The sequence below is a fragment of the Alosa alosa genome, chromosome 14, assembly GCF_017589495.1.
Source record: "Alosa alosa isolate M-15738 ecotype Scorff River chromosome 14, AALO_Geno_1.1, whole genome shotgun sequence".
Taxonomy (NCBI): Eukaryota; Metazoa; Chordata; class Actinopteri; order Clupeiformes; family Clupeidae; genus Alosa; species Alosa alosa.
In genome coordinates, this window is record NC_063202.1 from 5,125,326 (window position 1) to 5,150,325 (window position 25,000).

A 25,000-nucleotide genomic window follows, 5' to 3' on the forward strand; every position below is an offset into this window, starting at 1 on the left:
TTTCCCTCCATTTCAACTGCCCTTAAAGGACATCTTCTGATCTTGGTGACAGCAAGGGTCACTACTTGTTGGTATGACGTCATGGCCACTGGAGGTGGTCCTCTCCCGGGAGGCGTCCAATGACAGCCGGCCACATCACTGATTGACGCAGTAGACGTCGCCGCTGGTGGGAAGGTGTCATACTGTTGCACAAGTGTGAGAATCAGATGCTGAGGTGGCAATCGGTATCGATACAAAACTTGAAGTTCTCAAATGTAGATGTACAAAAGGAAGAACTGAAATTGTGAAAATTCCTGTCAACCAGGTTAGTTCTCAATTGCTGTTACTACATATGTATTTCTCATGTTTCAGAAAAAATGGAAACGTTTTAATTTGCTTAGGTCTATGTATATTTTAATCTATGCTTTGTAGAGATGATCTTTTATAAAGCCTTTAATCTGTTTACAGTGCTGTAAACAAGCAGTTGGATCTCTGGATCTAAACTAGGGTCATGTGGTGTGAGCTGGATCCATATGCTCCTTTGATGTAAATAAATCAGCTTTTTCTGAGCACAGCGTTGTGGTTGTGGTCTTGTTTATGTGTCGTTTGATCTTGTGCAAGGAGATTGTAGTTGCATTTCAAAAACACCAAATTATCAGTTATAATTTTAGGGTTGTTTTAATTAGATTCCTTCTCCCAATAACAAAACAACATACAAACTGTTTATTTGTTAAGGACAGTGTGTATTATTCTAAGATACCATCAAGCTATAGTCATCTTTCCCTCAAAATGTGTCATAATACTCAAACACATTTTCTCTGAACTTCACCAATAATCAATTTCTAATCCGAGAAAAAAAATTGATTTGAAAACATTCTGCAGGTGACAGTCATGGTGATGGCTTACATTCGGTGAGTGATAGCTTTATATCGAGAGCTCTGAAAATGCCTAATACACTTGTTGTTTGGCAAAGGAGAGCAGGATTATCAGTAGAGAGACCACTGACACTAATCAGAGATGAAATTAAAAAAGCCCTTAAGTGTTTGTGAAGAGGCCACACTTTCCCTTTTCATTTTCACAGTTTCTGTTTTTCTTTTTTGAGATCACTGTTTGGTACCAGGTCATGGGTACAAACATGGCAGAGAAACTGTGTGTTCTAGTGCCCGGAAGAACCTTTAGGCCATTCATGGAACTGTATACGTTTCTATTCTCAGATTTCAACACTGGGTATTTATGGAGCACACACAACATTCACAACAACCTATACAACACTCAGATTAGTATATGCAGAAGTAGTCTTTTAGTTCTTGTCCAAAGGACTAGTCTTCAAATCTGTACTCATTGAATATAAATATTTCATACATAAAATGTAATTTGTCTGCTTGCAGTTACTAAACATACAACAGCTTCCTTAGACCACCAAATGGGATGGAATGCTTCAAACACAACAATATCTATAAATGGGACTCCATAACCCTGTATTCACTGAATCTAACAGAGTCTGATTCTTGTGAGTGAAACTGTGTTGCAGAAGCACAGTGTGATGATGGAAGGCACTCTTATAGTGGACACATACAGTAAGTCTCTGGATGATTTTAATAAACTTCACAAGAGTTAATGCACTGCCCCAAGAGTGTGCCCCCATGGCTGTTTCCATACACAGAGCATTAGCTGTGGACAATGTGTTTTTGACAAGTGGTGAAAGTAACATTGAAGAGAAAGTAGACAACCATGCCCAATCCTGATTTCCTATACAGTACTTGCATGTTTGTGAGTTTCTGTTGGATTCGGTCATGTCTAGATAGTATGTGTGTGTGTGTGCGGTGCGAGTTAACTATTCTCTGACACTTTTGTCCAGCCCTAGGCAAAAAGTTCTGAGCTTCAAACCACCTTTAATTGGACCTCTGTATAGAAACGTTGAACTTGTTTGGAGTAGTAAGTCACAGTTCAGCATGCTCAGTAAGCTCGTATGCTGTGCTGAGGCCAAAAAAAAGTAATCACACATTACTTCATTGATTCAGATGCAGCTATTGCTCTCACAATTTTACACTCCTTTATGGCTTTATTGACTGCTGATTCAGTACGTAAGTGCCACTGTCCTGTTCTTGTGATGGCTGCCCAATAAGACGTTTCGTCCCACCATTCCAATAGCATATGTTGTGGACAGACGCCTGGTGTGGTCAGACCAGTCAGATGGAGACAGGACAGAGGATGACGCGCTTCTCGAGGAGAACACTCAGGACCAGGAAGAGGAAGTAGAGCATGAACATGCTTAAGCCCAGGCGCTGGCTCATCTTCCAGCGGCACGCCGTGATGGAGATGATGACCAAGAGCAGCATGAGGAAGAGAAGCACAATGGCGCAGAAGAGGCCATTGCTGCTGACAGGTACCGCCTTGCCACCGTGAGACAGTGAGTACAGCAACCACGGCACGGGCAACCTGTATGGGCACAACACAACACGCCTCCGTATTATTAGTCGTCTAATATTAATAACTTGAGCTGACATGAGCCATAAAAATGTCTGGATCTGGTTGCATCTGAGGTGCATTCAAATTTGCAAAGGTAAGCATTCTCAAACGTTTTCAAATAGTCTCCCTAGAGTTTGCCGCAAACATTCTATTCCCTGGAGCAAACATGGACGCTGGACAAAGAGTTACAGTTGAAATTGAAAAACACTGAATGCTTACACAAATCAATTCAAATTCAACTATTCGCCTTGAGCATTTTCCTCTGTTCACAAAATTTGAATTGACCTCTAATGAGAGTGTGTGTGTGTGTGTGTGTGTGCGTGTGTGTGTGTGCGCGTGTGTGTGTGCGCGTGTGTGTGTGTGCGTATGTATGTGTGTATGCGTGCATGTGTGTTTTTCTTACCCCACTGTGATATCAAATATGTTGGAGCCCACAGAGCTGGACACAGCCATGTCCCCCAGGCCCTTGCGTGCCACAATCACACTGGTGATGAGGTCAGGGATGGAGGTGCCCGCTGCCAGGATGGTCAGTCCCATAATCTCTTCCGAGATGCCAATGGTCTCACCCACCTACAAGCCGGCGCACACACACAGACTCACATAAACAAATAGATAAACAAAAACAAGCATGAGTACTAACACACATGCATTCACTATGTACATTTTATTTGTGGTTTAATGATACAAGGATACAAGGATACAAGGAAGTTTATTGTCACATGCATATAGTTATAGTTAAGTAAGAAATGCAGTGAAATTATGTCTGGTGTCAGCCTATTTGTGCATAATGAAGATGTGCAGTTGAACGGTACACTGACCTGATGAGCCCACCACACCATGAGGTAAGAAAATATACCAATCCACATGATAGAACCCAAAAACGTCCCAACAAAGTATTTCCTTGACGCCTATAAGCATACAGCGGCAGAGGGAAAGAAGTTACTGATATAGTTTGTATACTGTAATAGAAACTGACATGTCAGAAGGATAAATGTGCCTACTGCCTAGTTTGTGTGTGTGTGTGTGTGTGTGTGTGTCCTAGAGAGAACTAGAGAGCTTTCTTGAGAACGAGGGAAACAAGGTGTGCGTGCATGTGTGTGTGTGTGTATGCAGTGTGTGTATTTTATTCATGCTTTAGTGTATGGGTGTAGATCAATTGATGGGTCCCTTACCGGTCGGCGTACGTCAGGTATTGTCAGCCACAAGGGAAAGACTATGGGCAGCAGGAAGAGATAGGTGGCCTGCTTACGCTCCGTATCAGGCCAGTCTAACGAGAGTGGTTCATCTTTCTCTTCTTCGTCATCCTCATTCTCCTCATCGTCATCATCGTCATCGTCATCATCATCATCACTGTCATCCTCATCATCATCACTGTCGTCTTCACTGTCTTCTGAACCACCATCCTCAGCCTCCTAAGTGAGATAACATATTCATTCAGGTACTAGTTAATGAAAAATTTATTTATTATTCCGTAGATGTTAGGTTTGATGGAAGTTACTGGGCAGGGCAGCCACTGGCACAGAAACATATAACAGTAATAGTGGGGTGGAAAGAGACTGCATTATCGGTAGCCTATTCAAATGTATTGAGTTAGATTTAGAAGAGGTAAACTTAGTTGAAGATGTAGTTTAAAATTACATTGATGAAGCATGCCGTATTCAAGACAGAATTTATAAACATTCTAAAAAATGATGGAAGTTTGAACATATAATTATGAAGGCGTAGACTGTAGAACTTGGTATTTAACACATATATTTAACATATACACATATATTTTTAAAAACGAAACCACACAGGAGATGTGGGGCAAGCAGTATCATCCCAACCACTGACAGGCCCCTAGTTTGATTCTGACCCACATTTCCTGATTCCACTCTCTCTTTCTCTCTTTTGAATTTACCTCATTTCCTGTCCATCTCTGCTGTCCTATCCGAATGAAGACAAAAAAGCCCCACCCAAAAATGGTATAGGTGTGTGTGTGTGTGTGTGTTTTGTGTGTGTGCGTGTGTTTTGTGTGTGTGTGTGTGTGTGTGTGTGTGTGTGTGTGTTTTGTATGTGTGCGTGTGTTTTGTGTGTGTGCGTGTGTTTGTGTGTGTGTGTGTGTGTGTGTGTGTGCACGTGCATGTGTGAAGGTGTTACCTTCTCTTTCTCTGCTCCTGTTCCCTCTTTCGTGCCCTCCTGTTTGGGTGGTTGGGAGGTGGATGGCTCAGGTGGTGGTGTCACCTGCACGGTGACAGAGCCCTGCTGGGTCTTTTGGCCACCTGGGCAAACAAAACATACATTCATTGTGTATCTAATCAGCTCACAGGGACAAATGGGACATCCCTTCAACACTTTATAAGCTATTTTCACTTGGTATTCTGTCTGCGTTTTGTAAAAGATTGACAGAAAACTGTCAGGTCCTTCAGAAATACTAACAATAGAAAGGAAAAACCCCACAGAAAGTGGGTTCTCTACAGACAGTGGTATATGAATGTTATTGTTAATGTTTAAAAACATCTCAAATAATGTACCAACATGCAGAAAAGAGCTTTTATCAGGCTTAAAGAATTTCAGATTTTCAGATTCACGATTTTTCAGAAAAACCTCTGACTGCACTTTTCAACACAAACAGGATCATACTCTAACACAGATATAACAGTGCATGAGTCCCATACTGCCAGCTCTGTCATCGTCCTGTCCCACTGTCTGTCTGCGTGTCTGTCTGTCTGTATGTTTGTCTGTCTATCCGTCTCACTTGTCTACGTTACCTTATTGCGTTTCATGTGTTTTATGTTTCAATTCACGTGGTGCTATATGATACGGATTCCGGGGTCATATACATAAATGGTTGAGGTAGGACAATTGTATTTGCACTTGAAAAATATGTTACATAAATAAAAATAAAGTTGTCCTCCGAAGAGGGGGGGTGGTGGTGGGCCAAAAAAAAAAAAAAAAAAAAAGATATAACAGTGCATTGACAATCATCTGAATTCAACTCCAGCAGTCTGACATTGATTTAGGTTTCTACACATTAACTGCTTCTGATTGTGAAGTGATTGATTTATGCACATGTCCAGCTTGTGTTGATAACTGTTGACATAGCTATTCAATCCTGACGCACATTCCTGACACTGATTGCCTCTACTTGCCCTCTAAGCCTGTAGTCTACTGATTAGAGTGGTATTATGGCTGTTTTCTCCTGTGGAACAAAACCGTCACTCTCTCTTTCTCTTCATATAAAATGAAGAGAGAGAGAGAGAGAGAGTGCATCTATGTGTGTTTGTATGTCACAGATAATGTGTATTTCTCTGTGTGTGTGTGTGTGTGTGTGTTGTGTTGTGTGTATGTGTGTGTGTGTGTGTGTGTGTTCATGCTAATCACAAAGCTGATGAGCTACTCTTTCAGTCTGCCAGACACTCGGGACGTGCGCAGAGAACCCTTCACCCTGAGGCAATTTCCCGTTTGCCACTCCACAGCCAAATTAGCATGTGTAGTGCCCCTACCCCCCACACCAGAATAGCCCTGTGATTACAGGGTCAACACACATATGCACCGACAAACACTTAAGAGACACACACACACACGCCACGCAAACAGCAAAAAGTCACGGATTTCTGCTCATCAATTCCTAGCACACAGCCGTGTCTTAGAATGTAAATATCAGGGAGGAAACCAAGCCCTTTAATTCAACGATTTGCAACAAACGGGTGGCTGAAAGAAGAAAATTCTTATATTAGATAGATAGATAGATAGATAGATAGATATTAAAAAAAGATCTTTCACTCCTGAAGATTAGCTGTTACCATCTTGTGTTTACCTGAGAATATGCACATTTACAGATTAACAACCAAAAGGTGGTGATAAAATGGTGGTGGAAATAACTTGGTATTAAGAAATATCAAATATAATGTTGAAATATAACTAGTATTTGCTTATCAAAACTGGCTGACATATAACTTAAATGTAACATCAGTTTCTACTACACTAGGTATTACAGGACAGTACAGAGAACATTTCAGATAGGATTTTTCTTAACCAGTTTTGGTAACCAAAAAAGCAAATCCTGTTGTGTATTGTTAGCAATTATGTTACAGTATAAAATCAGCAATACTTGAGACACATGGTATATTAATAATACACATTGTACATGGATAACATACTCTGCTTCATGTTGTTATGATGCCCTGAGATTTTGTATATTGTATATATTTATGCGGTACCACAGCCATTTGTCAATACTTGGTCTCATGTGGCTTGCCTATCCATGCAAATTGCATCAATCACTTCTCCCATAAGAGGGTCCATTTTGTAGTCCCAGCATTACGCTCTGCAGCTGTTTCCTGAAGTCCTGAAGTCTCCTTCTGCTCTTCATAATCTGCATAAGATGAGGGCTACCAACTTTAAAGGCTATCATGGCATGGCAGGAAGTGCCCCTTTGAGTTGAAATCACATTGTCAGCGTTCACAAATGGTCGGAATTTTTAATGGTTTTACTGTTACTGAGCTTCCCCTTCAGAATGGTCTCACAGACACTTTTCCAAATAGTGGCATGTGCTGCATTACTGTATAAACACAGGCTGTCAGTGCAGTTATATTCAGACTAATGGTCCAACTGTCTAATGTACAGAATAAAACGATAAAATGAGAAGGATAAAAGCCACTTTTACCTGTTTTTTCAGGCTTTTAAGCCCTGGTTGTCTAATGGATGATGAACCCCAATAAGTGCCTTCAGAATTGAATAAAATCACTAATACCCTCTGATAAAAAAAAGTCATTACCAGCTTAAAATACCTACATGTACACCGCCCACAGATGTCACAAGTGTTCAAAACTATAAAAAACACACATCTATTATGCACATGTGACCTGGTGTCACTCAACACACACAATCCCCATGATCACATGATCACACACCTTCATACACTCACTCAGCTTCCCCTTACCTTTGACCTTGGTTGAACTTGTTGGCCTAACTTCCCCATTAATCGCCATCACTAAGAGAAATTAGATTGATAGATTGTATTCCCCCATTTCACATAAAAATAATCTATCAAAAAATTGCTCCGACGAATAAAAAAGAGTTCCGCTTGGAAAGCAACAGAGAGACTGGGCAGGTGGAGCATGAAAATGAAGTGTGTAGCATGCATGTGTATTCACAGCATGCAGGGAGGCGGAATATGGAAAGCCAACGCATGCATGCCATGCAATGACCAAGTGCAAACCCAGCATCAGTGATAACCTGGGTCAGAGCTGACTGCAGCTACAGCAGCAACTGTAGTTTATATAACATGGAATCTAGACAACATGAGTGCTACTACCTGGATGATTATTGACTATTTAAGACATTCATTTAAATGACATTCATCAGCATGCGATTATAACCTGGGAGATTCTGAATGGCTGATGAATTTTGAGTTCCTGAACGGAGTCTTCCTTACCTCTCCTGTCTTTTCTGGAGGGAACTCTTAACTCACGGCCAAACATGGCCTCTGAGGAGAGAGATGCTCTGTAAATGTCTGGGCATTTACACTTACACTTATAATACACTTAGAATAAAAAAAAAATTATCATAATTTAAGGTTATGGGTTCTTATCATTCTGTGTATGTGTATGTGTATGTGTATGTGTATGTGAATGTGAATGTGTATGTGTATGTGTATGTGTATGTGTATGTGTATGTGTATGTGTATGTGTATGTGTATGCGTGTGTGTATGCGTGTGTGCATGTGTATGTGTATGTGTATGATTAAGAGAGTTAGAGGCCTTTAAAAACAGAAATACAGACACAGTGTGTTTATGATAGGGCATTAGATAACGAGATTGTGCTATGGTGGGTGGCTGGCTCTCAGCCAGAGTTTATCAGCTCTATTAAAAGCTGATTAAGCCTCAGACACACTAACCAGTTGAAGGGACCAACCCTCAAGGACACAAAAGGTCAAATAAGACAGAGCTGTGTCACAGGGTGTCGTGCCAAAAAAGAAACTGTAACCACATGCAACCATGCATACAGTACACTGAAATACACACAGACACACACATACACAAGACAAACTCCATAGAGATGGACAGACACACTGACACACTTGGGTCTTTACACGTCATACAAGCCTCTAATCTGGATTGCTCTCAGTAGCTCATAGTGCAAGAGACTGGGGTAGATTGTATATCACCGGTCCTCCTCTGGGCCACCATCATAGACAGCCTTTTCCTGCCTCTATGAGTGTCCACCACTCTGGGCTAACAACACCGTACCAGTCTGCTCTATGCCCCACCAAATGAGATAACAATTTCAAGTTCTCAATAAACAAAATACAATATGAAACGGACTGAAAGGAACTACAAAATAGTGCGTCTGAGTCAACACTTCAAGATCGTGGAAATGTATGGATGTGTTTGTTATTATGCAAACATCCCGTGTGTATACCTTCCAGAGGATGTAGGGTGTGTATCATCAACTGGTATATGGTGTTTCGCATAGTGCTGTTATGCAGTGATGCAGTACTTCCCCCACGCTGCAAAGCTGGCTTCACCTGGGTGGAGGGATGAGAAAAGAGAAACAGATGAATAGAGAAAGACAGAGAGGAAGAAATCACATCCAATTCAAGTTTTGGATGCATGCTGTGAAAATGAGGATATATAACAGTCTCTTCTCTACGGAACATTTAAGACCTGCTGGAAAGTTACTTATTTAGTTTAAAAGTAAACTAATCACAAACAGCCACTTAGTCTGCAATGTATACAGTATGCCATATAATACTAATATGTAATATATGATTCCATTTAATTTTTCACTGTGTATTTATTCACATATAGCACACAGGCAAATCCTTTACCTTCAGAGTGAGGCTCTCTCTTTGGGGTGGCTCGGGAGTTTTGACCTCTTCGACTGGAGGCTCACTCTCCTGCTGTTTGATAAAAATACATGAAGACAACTAGTGTAGTAGTCAGGGTCTCTAATGTACTTACACAATGGGATACCGTTCAAAGTGGTCCTGTGTACTGCTACTGTGTGACAGAATAACAACAACAAACTCTCATGGTAAAGACAAAAAACATACAAAAACATAAACATGCACAGCACATTTTTTTTTTTACATTCATGGTATTGGCTAAAAAAAAAAGTTACAACTCTCCGCACACAATAAATATTCTACTACACTTCCACTTCACATTAATAGTAGCGCATCAGTCTTTACACCTGCGGCCTGTTCCTCTTGTCAACATCAAAGGGCTCCTCCGCTCCCCTCCCCCTCCTGCCTGACCAGGTCAAGTGGCGTGATAAATACGCACGCAGAGGAATCATTTTGAATGTGACTAAACGTGTTCACGCACAGTGTTTCCCACAGAATTTAATTCTATTTGTGGTGGTAGGTTTGCAGAATTAACTTGAATGCAACAGTTTTTAACAAATTAGCGCAGCGTGGTTATGATGCTAACCAGATTTAAGCACAATTTAGTAAAACCTGGAAAAATCATTGTGTGGTGGTCAGTATTGATATTGTGGTGGGCCGCCACAAATAAGTCAACGTATGGGAAACACTGACACATACTCTGATGTTTCTGATGTCTCTAGATGAAAGGAGAGCAGACCCAGCATTGAGAAAACTCAGAATCTCTGTTCAGCATCACATATCACCTTATAAGGCTTTTCACAACCAATTTAGGTCTGACTCACTTTCTCTCCCTGCAGAGCCAGCATGGTCAGTGAAGGAAATCCTAAAAGACTTCCAATCTTTTTATGTATTCTCATACATAGCAATGTGTGTGTGTGTGTGGCTGGAGAGTGACTATTTGAGTGTACAATTTGGCTGTGTGTGTGGGGTGTGTGTATGTATGTGTGTGTGTGTGTGTGTGTGTGTGTGTGTGTGTGTGTGTGTGTGTATGTGTGTGTGTGTGTGTGTGTGTGTGTGTGTGTGCATCTGGCTGTGTGTGTGTGGCTGGAGAGTGACTATTTGAGTGTGTGTGTGTGTGTGTGTGTGTGGGGTGTGTGTATGTGTGTGTGTGTGTGTGTGTGTATGTATAAGTAAGTATAAGTATAGTATATATACTTTTTTGATCCCGTGAGGGAAATTTGGTCTCTGCATTTAACCCAATTGGTGAATTAGTGAAACACAAACAGCACACAGTGAACACACAGTGATGTGAAGCACACACTAATCCCGGCATGTGAGCTGCCTGCTACAATGGCGGCTCGAGGGGAGCAGTGAGGGGTTAGGTGCCTTGCTCAAGGGCACTTCAGCCGCGGCCCACTGGTCGGGGCTCGAACCGGCAACCCTCCGGTTACAAGTCCAGAGTGCTAACCTGTGTGTGTGTGTGTGTGTGTGTGTGTGTGTGTGTGTGTGTGTGTGTGTGTGTGTGTGTGTGTGTGTGTGTGTGTGTGTGTGTGTGTGTGTGTGTGTGTGTGTGTGTGTGTGTGTGTGTGCTTCTGGCTGTGTGTGTGTGTGGCTGGAGAGTGACTATGTGTATGTGTGTGTGTGTGTATGTGTGTGTGTGTGTGTGTGTGTGTATGCATCTGGCTGTGTGTGTGTGTGGCTGAAGAGTGACTATTTGAGTGTGTGTGTGTGTGGGGTGTGTGTATGTGTGTGTGTGTGTGTGTGTGTGTGTGTGTGTGTGTGTGGGGTGTGTGTGTGTGTGTGTGTGTGTGTGTGTGTGTACAGTAAGTGGTAAGGCCAGATGGGGGGACAGGGAGGCTTACCTTCTCTGGCTCCTCCATGCCCATGGCGGTGACGATGCTCTGGTGCTTCCTGAGCTGCTCCATGAACATCAGCTCCAGCTCCGCATTGTGCTTCATGAACGTCACATACCCCACATAGGCTAGCAGCAGCAGGACGCTCTCCCACCAGTGGATCGTACTGTCCAGGAAGAAGACGATGAGCAGCAGCAGGCTGAGGATATAGAAGGACACGTCCCGGAAGAGTGGCCACCAGGTGAGGTGCAGCAGGGTGCGCGAGAACAGCGCGCACATGCCGATCACGAAGAGGATGTTGAAGACGGCCGAGCCCACGATGGTGCCGATGCCCACGTTGCTGTGCGAGATGAAGACGCCGATGAGCGAGGTGAAGAGCTCTGGCGCTGAGCCGCCCGCAGCCATGAAGGTGGCGCCGGCGACGTCGTCCGAGATCGCGAGCCGGTCGGTAATGACGCCCAGTGCTGGCACAAAGAACTCATCGCACACGATGGCCAGCGCCACAAACATGTAGCTCATGCCCAGTATGTGGAGGATCACCCAGCCCCTTCGCCTGTCTTCCACTGTGAACAGGTCCTCGGGGTACTCGCCCTTCACGTGTGGGGCATCCCCTGGCGGAGCCAAAGGTGTGGTGGGGGCAGGGGTGGTGGTTACGGTGGGAGTGGGTGTGGTAGGTGGCATGGGCAGGGGCTCCACGTAGATGCACTGCCTGGTGATGTCCATGGTCCTGTTGGTGGACAGCGGGGGTGGCGCATCTATCCTCCTGGGATTGGATCGCCGCATCTCCCGGGAGAGGAAACGCTCCTCTCCATCTGCCGTTTCTTTTTCCAGGTGCCACGGGGAGAGCTGGTACACACAACACATCAGAAGACCAGACAGAAGACAAGCGGCCCTCCCCCACTTTAGTCTGTTTCTTGGCTTTGTGTACATTTTCCTGTTCTCTTCAGTTGTCAGATGGTTGATTCAAGGCTGTCAGATACAATATCCTGGAACAATGCAGATGACAAATGACAGAAGCACACTCGGTCCCTATGGCACGCGACCGGTGGCGCGAGCAAGCTCCGACTTTTGACGCATCCTCTACTCATCCTTCTCCTCGAGACCAACCTGTTGAACACGCAGCAGTGAAAACTTGTATGGAGGAGGACAATTCATTGTTAGGCACAGAGTATCGTCCTCTCATATGCACACGCACACAGCTGCATTGACGCTGAAGATGTCCCTCAATGTCGAAAGAGACTTGACGCAAGCACCTGTTGCTATGACTACTCGTTGCAATTACTTTGCCTCTCGGATGTCTATGTAGTCACGACGACTTCTTCGGTAAATATGACAGTACACTGTCGAACAATATGCGCCTCGAGTCGGAAATGAAATGCAGAGGCTTATCAATTATCCCTCCTGACTCGATTAATGCCAAGGTACAGATTATCAGGTCTGCCTCAGGTCATTGCCACATACCTTCATATGTGAACTATCAAAACAATATTTTAAAAGACGTGATAATTTGAAAATAGTCCGTTCCAGTCACATATTCTGACTGCGCATACCCTCTCAACATGTTTATCTTTTGACCTTTACTGGAATTGAAGAGATAGATATGCAGCAACCGTTTATTGTTACTTCGCATAGATTCAGGACAACAGCCCGTGCTAGTGCTGAAAACTTATCATTATTACCGCTTGTATGCTCCACGACTTCATTTGCTTGGCAAGTAATCTAACTGGTGCTTATAATAACCATTACATTTTTAAGAGGCTTACCTGTATGCGCGCATATATCACACACATTACTCATCCCTAGCGATGCGTTTATCACGAAAGACAAAGGCTAATCTAGCTTGCAAGAGGTAATTCACCATAAAAAAAAACAACAATCAGCCTGCTTACAAGTTTAAGAGAAATGGGACATGTGCCGAAATACTTATTTAAATGTCATGTCAACTTCAATAAACTGGATGACAAACAAGTGATCATTGACACTAGACGGAGCACCTGCGCATACTGTAGCTCCAATACGCACGAGGACTCGCACTCCCTCTCGTGGTTCCCGCCATTCAGATCATGTAGTGTAGCTTACAAAAGCCTAACAAATAAAACATCATGAATGAATCATCAATTATACATTAAAGAGCCCAGCCACCACTAGCTCCCAAGCCTTAAAAAGGTACGTTTTGTTTAATCAATCACACTTATATCCAACACTCACTGCCAACCAATCGAAATCTGATCAGTGTTTTAAAAACAAATAGTCTCTGTGTGGAGAGGTTCAGTATTTTATTGTGCATATTTAACACATAGGCTATATGATTTCGTTTAGAAACCCAAGTTTAAACCACAGTTACAGTTTATTTTATGTGTTGTAATGGCAAAATAGTTTGTCGTTATTCTTAGACCGAAACAGCAGATTGATACATCAAGGCATAATCGGTGAGACAGATAAGAGCATATGAAAAAAGCTAAAACAGCTCAAGAAAGCTATTCTTTTAGAAAACATGGACATGACAACTTAAACAAATTCAGCACATTCGTACCAACAGGACAGCGCACTTTTTTTTAATCAAACATGTACAAGTCTTAGCGCATCATAAACATTTCTGCTCCTCACAGGAAATAAAAATGTTAAGTGTACCTAGTGCAGTTTTTGCAGTGCTGTAAAATGTGGTCATATCTCCTTTATTCATCACAATAACCTGATCCTGTTTATTCTACCTGATGTAACCCCTCTGTAAAAAATACAAAATAAAAACAACAGAGGATGTTTTGGCCATATTGTAGGCTACAATAATACAGAAATGAGTGATGCATAGATATCCCACAAGCCTTCTCATACACCGAAACAACCATCGCAGAATCATTAGAACAGCATCTATATGTCCTGCCATGTCAGGACTTATTGGTAAGGCTGGCTTTCCATAATAGGATTGATCCTCACACTGGACTTACTCTCCACTATTCAGACAACCATGCTTGAAACCTGTCTGAAATCCTGATCTGGGAAACCAGCATGCATTAGGGTTACATGTGAGGTGTTCAATTCGTCGCTGGGCTGTCGGCAGTGGCAGTGGCGGCAGCCATGTCAGTCTCCTTCTTGCTGCCTTCTTTAGAGCTGCGGTTGAGGGTGCCGTTGATGGTGCTGTCGGAGGCCGGGAGCTGGAAGTGTTTGCGGGAGCCCAGCAGGGAGGAGTTGTTGACCAGGGTGAGCAGCAGCTGCCAGCGGAAGCGAGCCCTGCGGGCATCTGAGGCTTTGCTCTGCCGCTTCTCCTGTTGTGCCAGGGGGATGCCCGACTGCATGGAGCACGCTGATGAGAAAGTTGGAGAGACCAGGCACTAGAGTGAGCCTCAATGCTAGTAAACGGCACAGTGCACACATTTGTGCACACAGTGCACACACATGTGGTTTGATAAAAAAGTAATAAGTAAATAAAGTAATGGCGGCTTAATTTGCTGACTTTATCTTTATAATATTTGGAATACTTAATTTACCCCAACCCAATTTGTATTTGTCTGTCAGTGGCATGTGTGCACGTGTGTGTGTGTGTGTGTGTGTGTGTGTGAATGATGTGTGTATGAGTGGTGTGTGTGTGTGTGTGTGTGTATGTGTGTGCGTGTGTGTGTGTGTGTGAATGTGAATGTGTGTGAGCGCACAAATGTCCATGTTTGTGTGAATGTGTGTGCGAGCATGCCCCTACAGTACCTTCTTCTGCATCTCGGATCCTTTGTCCAGCACTGCCCTCCTGACCAGCAGAGTGCAGCAGCAGCCCACAAAAGGCTTTCATCACTGGATGGGACTGGCCCACCTCCACCTTCAGGTAGTGGGTATAACACCGGTAACCTGAGCACAAAGGGAGCACAGGGAGTAAGTAGAGTACATGATGCCACCACCATCAATACTCTTGAGGTACAGTAGCTGTTAATATTTGTGGCTTGTGAGTAAAGCTTAATTCTGAAAACACTAAGCAGTATTTCATTCACGTCACACAGACCTGGATCAAATTGCTCGGATCCACGGTTAAGTAGACTAATGTCCAGACGGCCCATGTGGATGATGTTATACAGTGCAGTGACAACCATCCTCAGGATTCCAATCACCACTCCCACCACAATGTTGAGCAGGAAAAGGAGGTAGGAGAGCAGGAACAGCCCCCCCCTGGTATTGAACACTGGGTTAGAGGGATGTCTGTACTGTTTCTTCTATCATGTCATAAGATACATTCGAATATTTTAAATAGTAGAACAGTCAGTTTCAGAAAATGTAATGTTTCAGATGGTCAGCTAATGGACAGCTAATGTTCCAGCAGAAAAGAAAAAAAAGAAAATAATTAAAGAAATGAGATAGAAGTGATTCAGTAACAACAATTGCTGAGGCTCTTGGTACATGAGACTTGTAATGAATATAGTAAAGTATATTACATTGTGTGTCTGACTGAAATATAAAACAGTGCAGCAATGATAAGTGAAAGGTCCTCTGTTCTGACTAATACATTAACGTGGCAGCAGTACATGAGTGTATGTGTATGCGTATGCTCTTCTGTGGTGAGTCACTATACCTGTTTTCCAGATTCCTGGTTCCTGCATCCTTTTTGACAAAGGCGAGCTGGGCAGTGACATGCTGGACAGCCACGATTAGGAACAGCATCAACCACAGTGGCCTGTCAGGTGAACATAACAGGCCTCTTCTTAGTGCCGTTTGTAATGGCCAACAGTATTTATTACACTTGTAGCTCTACATTGCTTCTGTCTAAGGTCACTTTAAAATTGAAATTAAATGAACGTATAATTTACAATGATGTACAATATGAGCCTATTGTGCATACAGCCACTCAGTCACATGCATGTGTGTGGTTGTGTGTGTGTGTGTGTGTGTGTGTCTCTGCTCTATTGCACAGCGATTCACATTGATCATGATGTGTTATTGTGTTTGTGTTGAACTCACCAAAGCATGCCAAGAATCTGGAAGAACATGAGATTCTGCCCATACAGGATAGGGATAATGACCAGGAAGACCAAAACCAGGAACCCAAGGAAGAACATCAGCGTCTGGATGGCCATGGCTGTCAATCCAAACAGGACAGGTAAAATAGTAAACTCATAGGGGAGAGAAAAGTTATTGGACTTGTTTAATGTTTAGTTAACAGAAGTGATCAAAACGATAGAAGTAACCAAATAGAGAGGATGCTAGCCATCGTTTTGCAAAAATGGGGATAGTTAGGCAGATAGACACTGAAAGTACTGTACATCAAAGAAGTGTAGGAATTGGAGACTAGAGTTATTGGCCCAAACTAATATCCTGCTGACAAGTCAATTCTAGACTGATAAACCATACTTTACCTAGACACATGACCGCAGCCTGAGAGCCGGTGAAGCCCATCCAGCTAACAATGCCAAAGTGAGTGACGCGACTCTTCCTCCTGAGGTTGTACTCATTGTAGATGTGCCCCTTGTACAGCTCTTTCAGGTTGGCCCTACAAGAAGAGCATTCAACTTTCATTTGTAGTCTGGCTAGTATCAGAAGCTGCTAGCATGGGGGGTAGTGGGAGTTCAGTTCACTTCTTACAAGTACACAAGTCAAGTAACTAAAATGTACAAATTCACTTTAGACAACTTCACTGTAGACTGGTTTGTAGGATAGAGGTGGGTTACCTATGTAAGACCATGGACCGCATAAGCATCAGAAGAGACACCAGACCAGATAACGTTGCTGCACAGATGTAGCAAACTGCAACACAAAAGACCACAAAACAATGTATCAAAATGCAATATCCAGTCATAGCAGTAATATGTGTATTTATAATCTTGTAATCTATAGTGTTGTCACTATAATCTGCCTTCTCTACAGTACAGTATGTCTGTTCATGTTCTTGAACGAGAGTGAGAGTATTTTATTTTACTGTGTGAGTATGTGTTAGATTACAAATGGAGTTACATACTTTCTAGACACCAGGTGTAGTGGATGACAATTTTGACCACTTCCTGACGGTCTTCATGCAGAATGATGTTGAATCCCAGCAGAAGGAAAGCAATGTCCTCATTAATGCCTGCTCGCACAATGTGTAGGATTGGAATCACAGAGCAAATGAGCAGCAGCATTACCTACAGACACACCAAAGCAGACATTACATAGATGATTATATTCTGTACGTATTTATGTATTTTATGGATGGATGGATGGATGCATAGTTGGTCTTGTTGATATGAGATGATAAATGGAGATCATACAAGTTATGAATACATGGGTGGTGGTAGTGTAGTGGTTAAGGAGCTGGGTTAGCGTGCCTGAAAGTTGTTGGTTCAAATCCCGGCTTCCACGGTTGTGCCCTTGAGCAAGGCACTTAACCCCAAGTTGCTCCGGGGACAATGTAATCCCTTGTAATATAGCTGACATATGTAAGTCACTTTGGTCAAAAAGTGTCTGCTAAATGTAATGCAGTGAATACATAGATAAGATGTAATCATCAACAATGCCCTTTGGAAAGACGGAGTAAATAGACACTCAAAATGCAGCGACGCAGGGAACGTTATCTGTGACCCTCATGCTGATGCATGTGAGACGTGCCAGTTTATAGGCATACTGTTCTGTATTGACTTGGCGAGGAGCATAAAGCTTGAAATGTTACATCGGTGAGGTTCGGATAATGTTTTGTCATGTTCCAACTTACCTGTAGCGTGGCACCTCTTATCTAAGTTTGGCAGTGTTTTATGTTCAGCATGACACTGAAAGGTGTTGAAAGTATTACCTGGTACACTGCCATGAAGGACACAGCTCCAGAGACAGCCAGTTTCAGTGGTAATCGGAAAGCTGTAAACACAAAGCCCAGGTATAGAGCCAGATTACTCAATTCAACACATAAGCAATCCAAACACCTCATGCTGCTACAGGCTGAGGGCAGTCTTTCCTTTGTTTTTCTAAATAAAGGCTTCTGAGATCTGAGGTTTGCTGCTGTCTTGGCAAAGTGTGAAGCTCGGGTGTCTAAGGTTCAAGTCTAAAGCTGATTTCAAGTCATACATTTGGGATTGCAGCTCTCTTCCACATCTATTGACAAATAAGGTGCAGTAATTTTATCTGAACTTAAAATAATAGGTTGCTATACTGGCAGTATTCCATTTACCTTTCTCAGGTGTGTATATGTATGACTTAATTGTATCAGAGATCCTGTCTGCCAGAGGGGCTTTGTCTTTGCCTGCAGGGCTATAACAAAACACAACAGTGTGATTCAAATGCAGTATACTTAATAATTATTAAATTTAATAGTTTGTAATAATGTTTATATTTTAGTTTATCTAACCTAGCTTTTGTTTTATGAAATGGATATGTTCTTCACCTTGTTTTGGCAGGACGTTTCTTAAGGAGGGACTTGACATATTCTTTGTAATAGTCATGGTTTAAATCCTAAAAAGGTATAAAGCAGTAAGGTATATGTTGTTAGTAAATAATTTAAAAAATAATTGACAAAAACACAAAACAGGGAAAAAGTGACAGAGAGAGAGAAAGAAAGAGAGAGGGAGAGAGAGCAGAATGGTCAGTGAAATTATGACGGGATCACTGAGGTCCTCCCACAGGTTGTGTAACAGTATAATTCATCCCTCCTTCATGAAACATAATCACCACATTGTTGTTGCATTTTTTTTCTAACAGATGGGAAAAGCAGCAGTTTCCCTTAGTCCGAGCACTGACGTCTCTTAAACCAATTATGTAAAGCTGCTTATTATAAGCAGTGTAGAGGTATGTTTGCTAAAGGGAGTTCATATTCTACCAGTAGCTGTGCTGATCTAGCACAAGATCTGCACAAACTCAACACACAAACAAATCAAAAGTAGATGTAGATTTGCTGTTCAATTGTTAAGATCCTTGAAGTTGACAAAACAAAATGGTCAAATCAAATCAAATGACAAGAGCAATACTAGAAAAATAATGGCAATATGTGTATGAAGAATATACAAGAATGTACACACTCTTGCATCAGATACACACAATCACACACCTCGCTGGATTTGGGGTCACTCTTTGATCCCTTTAGGAGAAGCAGAGGATACTGAAGACCAAGGAAGGCAAAACAGACCATCTGAGGAAGGCTGTTCAGCAGAGCATAGTACTTATACATCTGTAGGGCAACGAAGGAAGAGAAAGAGAATTCAAATGTTTAAGAAAAAGTGAGAACATTTGAATGCTTCAGTGAAAAAATATATAATGTCCGCAACCAGGCTTGGAATTTCACCATTCTGGGGGCAAGGCCACTTGGCCTTCAGTTGAAGATCCCAAGCACACACCATAAGGAATACACCCCATTACCTACACCCTATCACATATCATCTGTGTAGCAGATGATAACAAAATGCTGCTAAATGAATACATGTAAATGTAAAATGAGATACTTAGTAAATCAGGGCTTTGAAGCAGCATTGTGTTACCCTGGCTGCAAAATTTGCTGCTGCTAGGGTGCGTCTAGATTTCTAGGCTAGCATTATGTCTTACTCTAAACCATGCAAGCTGCCTACATGAAAAGTATGTACAAGTCTTGCAAACACCCCCATTGGTACTGATTGAAATACTGTGCTAACGGAACGTTTTGCTATGACTCGCATGGGTTCGACACAAACCACAAAACTACATAGGCTGGTAAAATCAGGTGTGTTTTTCTGTCCTTCACACAACCATACAATCTAAACTAATCTAAAGATGATACCAAAGACCTTGAGTCCTCAAATACACCTCAAAACTGTGTTGCATTGTTGCATAATTTTACTTTAATATATGACAAACCTTGAAGGAGACCTTAATGGACGAATGATTTATAGGCCTACTTTGAATCATAAAGATACAGTACATGTGCCCTTTCTGTGACTTATAGCTGGCTAGTCACCAAATAAGCATATGAGATGTGTTGAGATGTGTCTTGTGTCTCACCTCTGGGGTCTTGGGGCAGTCAGACTTCTGCCAGCAGAGAATGGCCAAGTGTGTCCAGGAGAGCACGCTGCCCAGCACATAGCCCAGCTTACTGCGCAGAGTCCCACACACCAGCAGTGGGTAGTAGAGAAGTGGAAAGTAGAAAATCGACAGAATCTTCCACAATTCTGGAGCACAAATGGGAGAGACAGGAAGAGTGAGAAGCCACAGGCAAATAAATCAACACACAGATGACTGGATACACTACATTTTGGTTTATTCTTTAGTTCCATTTCAATTCTTGTATAGATCAGCATTGATGGAATGAAATGTGTCTGTTTTCTCTGACCTTTGAGGGCAGGTGTTTCATCTTTGGTGAGCGGCAGAGGGACAGGATGAATGACCAACACGCACAGCTTGCAGAAGAGGAGTGTGAAGACTGCAATGGCCAGGCCCCTGTTTTGTGTGTGGTCCAGGAAGTTTACTGGACTGCAGGGAATTGAAGAACAGTGTGGGATAAGTATGTGCCACAGGCACAGCCAATATGTTTGTTCATTGCCCCATATCAGGAACATGGCTATACAGTCTGCATGTTCTTACGGCATACTTCTTATACAGTACAATGCAAGAATTGCACACATGCACTGCATTCGGCAATGAAGTTTAATCCGATCTAATCTAATTTAAATTTAATCTGATTATGGCACCATATAAAATCACCAAGGACATATAAAGTATTTAAAGAGTAGCTCACACAAAATACTTTATTGCCTATATATAGCTGCTGACTCCAGATGTGTTGACACTGAGCCTTGGTAACCTTTCCCAGGGAAAGCACCATTCTTGAGTCATGAGCAATTCTGGCAGTCACTTACTTGAAGATGCTGGGAGATCCCCTCTGGAAGCTTTGGCACATTCTCTTACTGCGGGTGGCCACAGCTAAGACCAGCATCACAACCAGCTATAACACACGTGCACACGTGAGCAGGCTCATTTGTACATAGACATGCACACAAAATGCACACACATTCCAGGGTTTCTGTTAGCCAGTAATTATAGTTGTATGCTTGGTCAAACTGATTAGAATTGACTAATTGAAAATGTGTCTGTAGTAGTGTAACAGTATTCATACAAAACATAGAAATAATCCATAATCAAGACTTAGGTTTTAATCAAGGCTTTATTGATTGATTGATTAATTACAAAAGCCGACTGCTTCTTAGACCTGTTATACAGCATGGGGAAAAGCCGACTGCTTCTTAGACCTATTATACAGCATGGGGAAAAGCCGACTGCTTCTTAGACCTGTTATACAGCATGGGAAAAAGCCGACTGCTTATTAGACCTGTTATACAGCATGGGAAAAAGCCGACTGCTTCTTAGACCTATTATACAGCATGGGAAAAAGCCGACTGCTTCTTAGACCTGTTATACAGCATGGGGAAAAGATGCATTTCAGTTACGTCAAGCTCTGTTAAGCTTCAGTCTGAGCTTTACCCTCCAAAGCCACAAACAGAATAAATTAATGAAAATAAAATCCCACCCCAGCAGTCTGTCAACTATTAAACTGTTTTGAGGACGTTGTCTTTTTGATGAGGTCTTTTGTCAGCCGAGGCATGCTATAGACTACATTATTTACCAGCCTATATGAAGTTATTGAATTCACTCATTAGCACATGTACCGGTAAGTATATTATTCCGCTAAAATGATTTCTTCCTGGACAGGGGGCTGACAGGGAAAAAACCTAGCAGAAACCCTGGCAAATTTACAGTGGGAAAGGAGACAAACATGTTTACATGTTAGACACATTATGCACACAGAGTTACACAAAACAAAGTGTGAATTGAAGGACCTTCAGCCGGTTGGAGATCTTTGTGAATAATCTGTAGACTGCTAATAGAAACACAATCTCTCAGGATCTTAATCTCAGTCTCATGAGTGAATATATGATTGATGCATTCCCAGAGCCAGGGGAGGTTACCCTATGACCTTGAAAGTGTAACATTAGTCCTCAAATGTCAGTTTAAGTTTAGAATGCTCTACAATTCAAAGAGCACAGGGCTCTCACAACAAGCTATACTTACAAGCAATACTGAAAAGCAACATTGTGTTTCTCAGAAAATTATTCAATTAGCATACACTTGTTTCTGTAGAGGGTTGGATTATAATGGGTGAAATTGCCTGTATTTGTTATGTTAAGTGGATGCATGTATCTATAAATAACCTTTCCATGTTGTTACACAATGTTATTTGAGTTCACTGCTTCACGTGTTTACTGGACTGCATACAGTAATACTGCCTAATCAGCCAAGGAATTTGAGGTGTAGTATGTTAACTTTTTATGCAAATAGAATATTCATGTGAAACAAGCTTATGCTATTTTATTACATCACTGATGACTGCAACTTAATAAATTTCTTGCTTTCAGATTGAGAATGTTCATGATGTCTTTGTTAAGGAAGTCAAATTTATAAGGGACAAGCTTTAAGTAAATGAAGGCCACTGTTGTATCATGATGGTAAATCTAACAAGAGGTTCATCTGGCAAGTTGCTGTTTTACTTTGTGTATAAAGCACTAAAGTGGCCCATAGCTATACTCACTGATATGGCTGCGATGCATATGTGGAAGAGCTGATCGTCGGCTGTTGGGTCACATGGTGGAACCACTCTGGAGGTGACACAAGATTTGGATGAGTTTGAGCTGCATTTGTGCAAGGTTCTTTGCAAGGCTCTTACACAAAGAGGCTTTTCAAGAACAGAGAGTCTAAAGTGTAGAGAGCTCGAATTTGTTCAGAATTGAATGGACACTCATCAATTGATCAATTTGATAGGCATAATAAGTCATCTAAAGGTTTATGTTATGTCTGGTGGGCACAAATACATCAAAAACTATTTTATTACAAACTACAAATACTGGCTCATAAACTTTAACACAATAAAATACAAAATACTGATGTAAAAATGTATTTCATTAAAATACAAGAATTAGTAATTTGAAAATACAAAAATACCCACACAATAATCATGCACCAACTTTTAAAAGAAACTGCAAGGCATATTATTGAAAACATATCCCCAATGAGACTTAAACTGCTACCATGTTGTTAGTCGCTTTGGTTAAAAATGTGTCAGCCAAATGTAATGTAATGTAATGGAGACAAGAAATACTATTTTCTTATTGGCTGGCAGGGGGCTATTAATTCTGTACATTGGCGCTCCTATGAAGTAAATCTGGTAAAAAAAAAAGTAAAAATGTCACCTCATATCAATGTAAACGATGATTGAACTGACAACAAGCAGGCTTTGCAACAGTGAAATAAACTGTAACAAGGAAAACTATATCCTCCATCATTTTCCATAACCAATGAAAGGAGTACAGCAAATTGGTCGGCCTTTTTTTAAACTGAACTGCATTTCCCTTTTTGTGCTATAAATGCATGCATATTGCCTACATACATGACTGGCAACATGGGGGACAAACAGAGTAACATCATGTAAGGTATTAATTAACTTGGTGGAGAACTTCACTCTTACATAAATCGTCATGTCAAATCCATTACGTGGTTATTAATACTGTCCTGTAGTGAGAATGAGCATCAGCTATTAGGGACTCAAGGTCATGGGGTCCATGTCCTAATGTTCTCCCTGTGGTGATCCCTACTATGACGATCTATGGTCTTTTGGCCCCCCACCATTGACTTCAAGGCAGCGCTGCCAGAAGGCGCTAAATTTATTCAAGGGTTAAGAATAGGTGCCTTGAAGTCGACGATGGCAGCGCTGCCTTGAAGTCGACGGTGGGTGCCCAAAAGACCATCGAGCGACTATGATAAGCATGGCCTATTGTCATGGTTATAGGTAGTATATTGAACTGAGTGATGAAATTTGCCTTATTGGAGAAAAATATGACAGATTTATGTATTTCTAATACTCTAAATACAATCCCTAAAAGTATTTTGTTACAAACTACATTAGATTTTTTTCCAATCCTGCAAAATACAAATGACTAAATAGTTGTTAAATATGCAAATAATTATGTTTAAGCATCAGTTCTGACAAATAAATATTTATCTAACAAATATTTTTTTTATTTTAACAACATCAAACACTTACTTTGGATACTAAACAAATGAACCTTACATGAATAATTTCCACAACTCTTTTATGTGAAGATGTCCTGCATATGCTAATGTAAGTTACAAAAGAAACAGGGTGCTCTACAAATGACTATAGTTTCATCTAGAGAGTTAACCTGACTCCAACACCAATGATACATTCAGATGTAGGTAAAGTGTATATGTACTTACTCCACGGGTGTCTTGGTGGGTTCTAAATTGTCCGAGTACCAGTCCGAGTAGTCATAGTAGTCATAGGGTTCCGGCACGCTGCCATTCATCCTGACTCTTCTTCGTCAGTGGGTCTGCAGGCCTTGAGCAGTCAGAGGAGGGGAGAGGATGGAGATGCCTCTGTCCGTGGCAGTGCACTGCCTAGCCTGACCGTGTGTGAGAGAGAATGGTTGAGCATTTAGGTGGTCCACCCTTCTGTGTTTGAGAGTATGTGTTTGTGTGTGTGTGTGTGTGTGTGTGTGTGCCAAATCAGAGAGAGAGAGAGAGAGGGATAGGAAAGTAAAATGTTTTCAAATGTGAATGTGTGTGCAGTGCATGTGCAGAGAAGCTTTTGTGTGAGTGTTGTGTGTGGGTGGGTGTAAGTTGTTTACAAAAGTCTCAGTTTATTGCAACTCCGCCAGATTAACAACGCTGCCAGATTAACAACTCCGCCAGAGAATGGTCTGCAAATAAGGAGGGGGAAGAGTCAAGACCTGTATGCATGAGCAAGTATACAGTAAAGGGGATACACATTACACAAAGATTATGTACACTTCAGCAGATTCTTTTTATTAAATGAAGGAAAAGGTGAAATGACACAAACCACTTACAGCAAGAGTTTAACATACACCACAATGATGCACTTGACTTTTATTAAATTGGACCTTTCCTTATACTG

The 25,000-nt window shown here is 41.8% G+C and overlaps 2 protein-coding genes and 1 long non-coding RNA gene across 6 annotated transcripts in view; 1 reads left to right on the plus strand and 2 right to left on the minus strand.

Annotated features, from left to right (window-relative positions):
- LOC125306968 overlaps positions 1–551 on the plus strand; it is a 1,910-nt gene extending 1,359 nt beyond the window's left edge. Inside the window, exons 1-2 of the long non-coding RNA XR_007195626.1 lie at positions 1–304; positions 448–551. The exon at positions 1–304 is cut by the window's left edge and continues 1,359 nt beyond it. This is a non-coding gene — a long non-coding RNA (uncharacterized LOC125306968). The remainder of the gene's footprint in view (positions 305–447) is intronic.
- Positions 552–641: 90 nt separating this feature from the next.
- Positions 642–12,959, minus strand: LOC125306718 (sodium/potassium/calcium exchanger 1-like). Of its 4 annotated transcripts, XM_048262175.1 has the most exons (11): positions 12,879–12,959; positions 11,125–12,222; positions 9,263–9,334; positions 8,854–8,959; positions 7,868–7,918; positions 7,373–7,423; positions 4,588–4,709; positions 3,621–3,860; positions 3,267–3,356; positions 2,852–3,018; positions 642–2,418 (listed from the first exon to the last, which is right to left on the minus strand). In XM_048262175.1, exons 2-11 carry the CDS (start codon positions 12,043–12,045, stop codon positions 2,169–2,171), a joined length of 2,070 nt encoding a protein of 689 aa, XP_048118132.1. In that variant the 5' UTR covers positions 12,046–12,222; positions 12,879–12,959; the 3' UTR covers positions 642–2,168. The 4 variants fall into 4 exon arrangements, with proteins under 4 accessions (XP_048118132.1, XP_048118133.1, XP_048118131.1 ...); XM_048262176.1 differs by lacking the exon at positions 12,879–12,959 and having other exon boundaries at positions 9,263–9,331; positions 11,125–12,622; XM_048262174.1 differs by lacking the exon at positions 12,879–12,959 and having other exon boundaries at positions 11,125–12,621.
- Positions 12,960–13,374: 415 nt separating this feature from the next.
- Positions 13,375–24,578, minus strand: LOC125307271 (receptor for retinol uptake stra6-like). Its single transcript, XM_048263153.1, has 17 exons — positions 24,304–24,578; positions 22,601–22,667; positions 20,874–20,959; positions 20,348–20,487; positions 20,020–20,186; positions 19,097–19,216; positions 18,437–18,504; positions 18,224–18,303; positions 17,852–17,913; positions 17,045–17,207; positions 16,758–16,833; positions 16,446–16,579; positions 16,051–16,168; positions 15,665–15,766; positions 15,101–15,264; positions 14,812–14,949; positions 13,375–14,416 (listed from the first exon to the last, which is right to left on the minus strand). The coding sequence occupies exons 1-17, from the start codon at positions 24,390–24,392 to the stop codon at positions 14,148–14,150; spliced, it is 2,043 nt and encodes a 680-aa protein (XP_048119110.1). The 5' UTR covers positions 24,393–24,578; the 3' UTR covers positions 13,375–14,147.
- Positions 24,579–25,000: the final 422 nt, after the last annotated feature.